This window comes from Tachysurus fulvidraco, chromosome 23 (assembly GCF_022655615.1).
Source record: "Tachysurus fulvidraco isolate hzauxx_2018 chromosome 23, HZAU_PFXX_2.0, whole genome shotgun sequence".
Lineage (NCBI taxonomy): Eukaryota > Metazoa > Chordata > Actinopteri > Siluriformes > Bagridae > Tachysurus > Tachysurus fulvidraco.
The window spans coordinates 21,996,425-22,003,924 of record NC_062540.1 but is presented as its reverse complement, the minus strand read 5'-3'; the positions used below and the strand labels follow the sequence as shown (position 1 = coordinate 22,003,924).

The 7,500-nt window shown below is 44.6% G+C and overlaps 1 protein-coding gene across 3 annotated transcripts in view; it reads right to left on the bottom strand.

The window, feature by feature from the left end:
- Positions 1–2,047: 2,047 nt before the first annotated feature.
- The window catches only part of hm13 (histocompatibility (minor) 13), an 8,114-nt gene continuing 2,661 nt past the window's right edge, over positions 2,048–7,500 (bottom strand). Inside the window, exons 5-12 of one of the 3 annotated variants that reach the window (XM_027138073.2) lie at positions 7,194–7,279; positions 6,850–6,975; positions 6,611–6,668; positions 6,399–6,482; positions 5,758–5,794; positions 5,254–5,356; positions 5,084–5,169; positions 2,048–3,102 (exon numbers count right to left, since the gene is read on the bottom strand). In XM_027138073.2, coding sequence (XP_026993874.2) covers positions 3,030–3,102; positions 5,084–5,169; positions 5,254–5,356; positions 5,758–5,794; positions 6,399–6,482; positions 6,611–6,668; positions 6,850–6,975; positions 7,194–7,279 — 653 coding nt within the window. In that variant the 3' untranslated portion in view covers positions 2,048–3,029. The other 2 variants (XM_027138072.2, XM_047807279.1) reach the window with 2 other exon arrangements.

Sequence of the window (7,500 nt, the reverse complement as noted above, 5' to 3'; positions counted from 1 at the left end):
AGCAGAGACATGATATTGGTTTTTATTTCTAACGTCATTAAACCTTTTGTGTGTCTGATATTTAGGAAATGGCTTTATGTGTGTGTGTGTGTCTGTGTGTGTGTGTGTGTGTGTGTGTGTCTGTGTGTGCTCTGTGTGTCTGTGTGTTGTTTTTGTGTTGTATGTGTGTGTATGAATGTGTTGTGTGTCTGTGTGTGGTCTGTGTGTGTGTTGTCTGTGTGTGTGTGGGTGTGTGTGTTGTCTGTGTGTGCTCTGTGTGTGTGTCTGTGTCTGTGTGTGTGTGTGTGTGTGTGTGTGTGTGTGTGTGTGTGTGTGTGTGTGTGTGTGTGTGTGTGTGTGTGTGTGTGTGTGTGTGTGTGTGTGTGTGTGTGTGTGTGTGTGTGTGTGTGTTTGCTGAGCCTCTCTTCCATTCAGTAATTCTCAGCATTCTGAAGAAAGCAGTTAAAACACCATGACAACTGTGGCCTCCAGCAGGGAAACACCACAAGGCCTCAACACCACTTCAGCTTATATAGTTATATATTATACAGTCACACACACACACACACACACACACACACACACACACACACACACACACACACACACACACACATTTTATTGATTTCTAATAGTTTGTATATTAACAGTTCCTCAATCACACTAGAACCTTAGGGAACCTTTAGAGAACCTTTAGAGAACCTTTACAGAGCCCTACAACAGAACCCTCTGGTGAAGATGATGAGGAACTTAAGTCTCAGAATTAAAGGTTTACTCGGTGACAAACGTGTGTTGTGAGTGAACCAGAGTGATGTGTGTGTGGTTACTACACAAATAAGAAACTAACACAATTTTTTCCTTTTGCTGACAAACATTTTAAGAGGAAATGATTTTTTATAATCACACATTACAGTGTAACGTGCTGTAATATTGTTTCTGTAGTTTTTTACTTTTGTGTAAATTAAAATAATTATAGGGGGGCACAGTGGCTTAGTGGTCAGCACGTTCGCCTCACACCTCCAGGGTTGGGGGTTCGATTCCCACCTCCACCTTGTGTGTGTGGAGTTTGCATGTTCTCCCCGTGCCTCGGGGGTTTCCTCCGGGTACTCCGGTTTCCTCCCCCGGTCCAAAGACATGCATGGTAGGTTGTTTGGCATCTCTGGAAAATTGTCCGTAGTGTGTGTGTGTGTGTGTGAATGAGAGTGTGTGTGTGTGTGCCCTGTGATGGGTTGGCACTCCGTCCAGGGTGTATCCTGCCTCGATGCCCGATGACGCCTGAGATAGGCACAGGCTCCCCGTGACCTGAGAAGTTCGGATAAGCGGTAGAAGATGAATAAAAATAATTAAAAGTTTTTTTCTTAGCTGAATTAAGTGTTTAATTCTATAAAAAAAATAATAATTTGCTGATAAATTCTGAGTGTTATTATATTTCAGGCTGTTGTATTTTGGAGGTTTCACACTTGACTTTGAGGAGAAAAAAAGATGAAAAAATAAAAATTAAAAGGATCCAAAGATCAGAGATTCCTTTAATGAACAGATTAAAAAAGCTTTTTAAAGTGAGTCTGTAGCGCCGCCTGGTGGTCATCAGAAACACACACAGTGTGAGAGAGAAGCTGCAATATTTTATAGAATTTAAAGGCCATTACCTTCTACGTGCAGATAAAGAATATAGAGATTATTGGCATATTTATTTTAGAAATATTTCCAGTAATCATTCAGTTGCATAGAGGAATCTGATTGGCTCTGAGGCTGAATGACGTCATGAGTCCCAGTTGATCTGCTGCATTTCTTTCTTGCAGTTAAAACCTAGTTTTAAGCTGTGAGTTTGTGCACTTTAACGAAGTCAACAGAAAGAAGTCTAATGTAGTTTAGTGCAACTTTCATCGTGTTGCAGGTTTTTAAAGGAGTTTTAAATAAAATGCAAATGTGAAATAGACCCCAAGTCAGTGGCCTTTAAAACAGAGCAGCTTTAAGAAGTCGTGTGTGTTAGTACAGTCGTCATGGTTACGGTTTGTCACTGATTATTTCATTTTTAGGAAATATTTTAAAATAATTTACAGACACCTTGTTCATGCTTCTCTACAGTGGTAAAAACCACAATTTATTGCAAAAAAATAAAAATAAAACACGAATAAAAGACTTTATGTTCCTCAAAGAAGAAGAAGAAACCTTATAGAAACCTCACTGAGCTCAGAGATCTGATCTCAAGTCCAATTTCACATCTCAACACTCAATCCATCGGTCACACTCGGGGTCCAAAACCTCTTCATCTGCTGCAGGTTAGATTTGGTTTAAATAATCAGCAGGAAGAATTTTGTGTTATATTTTTCTAAAGACAGGAAATGTCAATGTTGGTCCCTGTGCAGGTGATTTAATGAACTATGGTGATATATGTATTTAATCAGATGAGAGATGTTCAGGTCTTTTAAGTCTGAGAAAAACACACACACCTAAACCTCACTGTATAGAACACTGTACCTGAAATGTTGAGGACAAGCTCCGCCCACTCCACAGGCCACACCCCTAGATTTGAAAGACTTAACCATCTCCAGAGTTCAGTAACGTCCTCTAAAGTGAAAAGCGTTCAGACTTTCATCACCGGTCAGATCAGTGAACATCAGACACTGAACACGTCCTGACTGAGCAAAGACGTCTGGGTTAAAGAGACACCGCAGATCGTTAAACTGCTGCATTAAAACTCAGATATCGGACTAAACTCTGTGCTTCTGCACAATCCTAAAGAAACAGCCAATAAAATTAATTCCAAATAATTTCAAATAAACAAAATAAAGTTGAATAAAAACTCAACACAAAGCCAGAGAGAGTAATAAAGAGGAATACACACACAGAGTAAAGCTGTTGTACAACATCATGTTTTACAAACATTTAGAAACTACAAGAAAAAAAAAAACAGCCATCTTTTAATCCAGGACACACTGGGAAAGAGAGAGGGATCACGAGAGAGTCGGCTGACCCCTGGTGGTGGAACCTGGTAATACAGTGGTGAAAAACGGGAAGTGACGGAGGGGAAGTGACGCTTTCCTTCAGATTTATTTGTCTTTATCGGATTCTGTTTTTTCTTCTTTATTTGATGCCTCTGACTCAGGGGAAGCTTCTTCATACCTGAGAGAGAGAGAGAGAGAGAGAGAGAGAGAGAAGAATTGGGTGTGTTACAGAAAAGCAAGGCAATGATGGTGATGATCTGCTTGTTGTTGCCTAGTGACCGCACACTTCATGTTGTGATTGATCTGATGTACTGCACCTATCACACATGTGTATCATGAGGGCACTTGGACAGACAGACAGACAACCTGGATGGTGCACATTAACATGGGTATTACAGGAATGATTATGAGCAGTAAGAAATGCACATTGGGTGTGTGTGTGTGTGTGTGTGTGTGATGACTACTGATATGATCTGGATGATGTGTATGAAGCTGGAGGTTGTAAGCGTGTTACTGTGGTGTCTGCAGCCTTCCTGTGTGTTTAACTCCTTGCTGTGTTCTTTACGAAGATTTATAACCTGCTAATTACTAGTTAATAAACTGCACATAATCTGCTACTAGCTTATTGCTAATGTGAAATATAAATAAAATCTAATTAAAGTTAGAATAGAAACTTATCGATTCCACACGTCTGCAATCCGAGACAAACTCAGTGTCTGTGTCATTGTTCAGGATGAGAAAAGTCTCAGGATCGAGCACACACACACACACACACACACACACACACACACACACACACACACACACACACACACACACACTTCCTGTCAGAATAACATTTACAGTCTGCACCACAGACCATGCCGCCGTTTGCCCATCAGTGAACTGCTGGAGTATTTAATGAGGGGGCGTGTCTGTAGTTCATGTGGGCGTGTCCTTCTCCCAAACCCCTGCTCTAACATTAGTGTGAGCGAGATCTCGTTTTGTCAGTACAACATGAATGTCCACCTCATCTACATCACAACCCTCACTAAGGCAGGTAACGACTCGTGGCCCTCAGCAGCTAGCATTACAGCACATACTAACCAGTGAGGCTCTGCTCCAGAGTGAAAGCAGGGTGTGATGGAAGCAGCTAGGACAGAGACGTGCGGGGGCGGGGTTTAGGGCCATACCTGGCCAGGTTAAAAGGCGGAGAGGGCGTGGTGACGTTGGCGGCGGTGGGGGGAGGAGCTTAATGGGCTCTGCATGGAGTTGGCCAGGCTGGCGGGAGAACCGGAGACGGTGGGGAAGCGGGTAAGACGCGGGGTGTGGGGCAACACCTCATCTGTCGACTCGTAACTACGTGTCCGGGACGAACGAAAATAAAGAACAGAACAAAGAGAAGAAACAGGAAAAGAGAAGAGAAAAGCAGGTCTTACAGAGAGAAAGTGTGGAGCTGTGTTTATACTTTAATATAAGTGCTGAAGGGCAAAACATTCAAAGTTTACAAGCTAAAGTGAAACCACCTTAAATCTGAATCAGACGGACAACCAGACGGACAACCAGACGGACAACCAGACGGACAACCAGACGGACAACCAGACGGACAACGCAGCACTCAGATCAGCCATCTCGCTCTCCCTGGATTCTTTATTCTGTTTCTGTTCACACTTTTCCTGTCCATCAATAAACAGGCCACGCCCCCTTTCCCTTTAAAACCAGCTCATAATGATCCCTCATTGGCTAAAGAGCTTTTTGTTTAGTTTATTTTCCTTCTCGAACATTTCATCAGTCCAGTTTTTCTTTTTCTGCTTTAAACAAACATTTAATAAAAATATCCAGGATCATTTCTCAGGTTTAAAAACTGATCTGCAGATAAGAAGAAATAATAAAATGTCAAATAAAAGAGAAGACGCCTGAGCGACGCCTCCCTCCACCCGCCGCCATAGAAACCTAACTGAGCTGTTGAGTGGTTCTGTCTAACTGAGTCTGTTGTGTCACCATGGTAACAATCACTATACCCTAGTAACCATCAGCAAGCTGAACGTTTATATTCAGACCAGCTTCACGGTTTTATTAATTAATTTTGACCTGGCCACACCCACCACCTGGCCACACCCACCACCTGGCCACACCCACCACCTACAATGTGATGATGGAGAGATGAACACAAGTGTTACCTGAACATCTCAGTCAGTTCCCCTTTCACCAGAGCCACCATCACTGGGAAGCCCACACACGCCGGGACCAGGTACAGCAGTGCAGGCTGGGAAAAAAACACACACCATCGGTAAACACACCTGCACCTGTTGTGTGTGTGTGTGTGTGTGTGTGTGTGTGTGTGTGTCACCTGTGCATGCTTGAACGTATGCATGACGAAGATGGTGAGGCCAAGGCCGAATATGTAGGCCAGAAAGCTGGTGTAGAAATATGTCCGTGTATTCTTCTTCAAACTGAGACAGAAAGACTGAGTGAGTGAGAAAGACTGGGCTTGTGTGTGTGGTGTGTGTGTGTGTGGTGTGTCCGTGTGGGGTGTGTGTGCGCGTGTGGTGTGTGCGCGCGTGTGGTGTGTGTGTTGTGTCCGTGTGGGGTGTGTGTGTGTGTGGTGTGTCCGTGTGGGGTGTGTCCGTATGGGGTGTGTGTGTGTGTGTGTGGTGTGTCCGTGTGGGGTGTGTGTGTGTGTGTGGTGTGTCCGTGTGGGGTGTGTGTGTGTGTGGTGTGTCCGTGTGGGGTGTGTGTGGTGTGTCCGTGTGGGGTGTGTGTGTGTGGTGTGTCCGTGTGGGGTGTGTGTGTGGTGTGTCCGTATGGGGTGTGTGTGTGGTGTTTGGTACAGAGAAGAATTGAGATACTGTACCTGACATCAAAACGAAGCAGCAGAGCAATGAAGATTCCTGAGATAAAAAAAAAAGACGACATGATTTCATCTACAGTCAGATCATCTGCCTGCCTGCCTCTCTGTCTGCCTCTCTCTCTGTCTGCCTGCCTCTCTCTCTGTCTGCCTCTCTCTCTGTCTGCCTGCCTCTCTCTCTCTGTCTGCCTGCCTCTCTCTCTCTCTGTCTGCCTGCCTCTCTGTCTGTCTGAGTTCCTATCCTGATGAGCTTCTTCATCAGTCCTGATGTTCTACCCCTGACTGGAGTCTCACTGCCCCGTGGTCACCTTGTAGGGATTTGATCTACACGGTCAGCCAGTGACTCGTGGGATACTAAAAGTGTTATACAAATAATTTGGACTGAATATTTCTCCCTCCTCTATTCCCCCCAGTGAGGTTTAGAGCAGTTTGAGTCGAGCCGATCTCTTCACCCTGAAACACAAGGAAACTTCTGCTTGGACAGCAGCTTGGTCCACAATGTGTCCTGTGTCCCTTTTATACATCTGCAGAATGGAGGGCTGTGCACTAGGGGGCAGTACTGAGCTGAATCATGCCTGCAGGGCTGTCTGAAAACATCCTATAATTTAACATGCTGATAAATTCCTCAGTCTGCTGCTGTCGTGTACCTGGAATAACGATGTCTCCGAGTCCCAGCATGGCAAAGTTACTGGCACTCAGTCCTCTCTCCAGAAGGTCCTGAGGGAAGACCACTGCAGGAGCAGGACCACACACACACACACACACACACACACACACACACACACACACACACACACCATCAGTGAACATGTTAATAGATGTCTAAAGTGCACCGTGTGAATGGATGAATTTGACTCACACTTGATTGGCGCTTCGAAGGACTTGGCCACCGTCACCATGACATTAGTGCCAAACACCTGAAACATAAAGCGTCACAGCTCTGATCTCTGATCTGCGTCAGAAGATTAATCAGGAAACTTCAGATCAAGTTAAACATCTGGACGTGTTCATGGACGTGTTTTGTTTAACTTCTCTTACACGTGACACACTCCTTCACCTGCTCTGAGCTCTGTAAGTGTGAGTGTGAGAGGAACTGACCCAGAAGATGTCGTAGATGAACAGTCCCCCGAGCAGGATGCAGCCAGTGCTAACGTTATTCAGGTGAAGCAGCTCCACTCCGTTCAGAGCGAAAGCCAATCCGAACAGATTATTAGCCACCCAGTGCTGTCTCACACACACACACACACACACACACACACACACACACACACACACACACACACACACACACACATACACGTTAAACACAGCTCAGAGCTGGAACTTTCAGCAGAATCAGAGCTAAACTTTGTCTCAGTGCTACGTTGCTTTGTATAGATAAATATCACACCTGTGTGTGTGTGTGTGTGTGTGTGTGTGTGTGTGTGTGTGTGTGTGTGTACCTTTTTCAGGATGTACCACACTCCCACCACGCTGCTGATTCCCAAACTAATCAGGTCTTTAGTGTCAAACTCGTAGTTCACAATTTCTGAAAACATAAAAACAAATCCATCTTTACTAAACAAAGCAGCAGCAGCAGTCCTGTGGTGTGTGTGTGGTGTTTCAAGTCCAGTACAGCATGTTAATGTAAGCTTAGGGAAGGGGGCGGGGCTTCTGGTGGTCAGATAATGGGAGGGTTTAAACCCCTATGTAACGTCACTCACTCCTGATTCAGGTGCTGAGTGTCAGCCGCCTTTATTACTGGTAAAG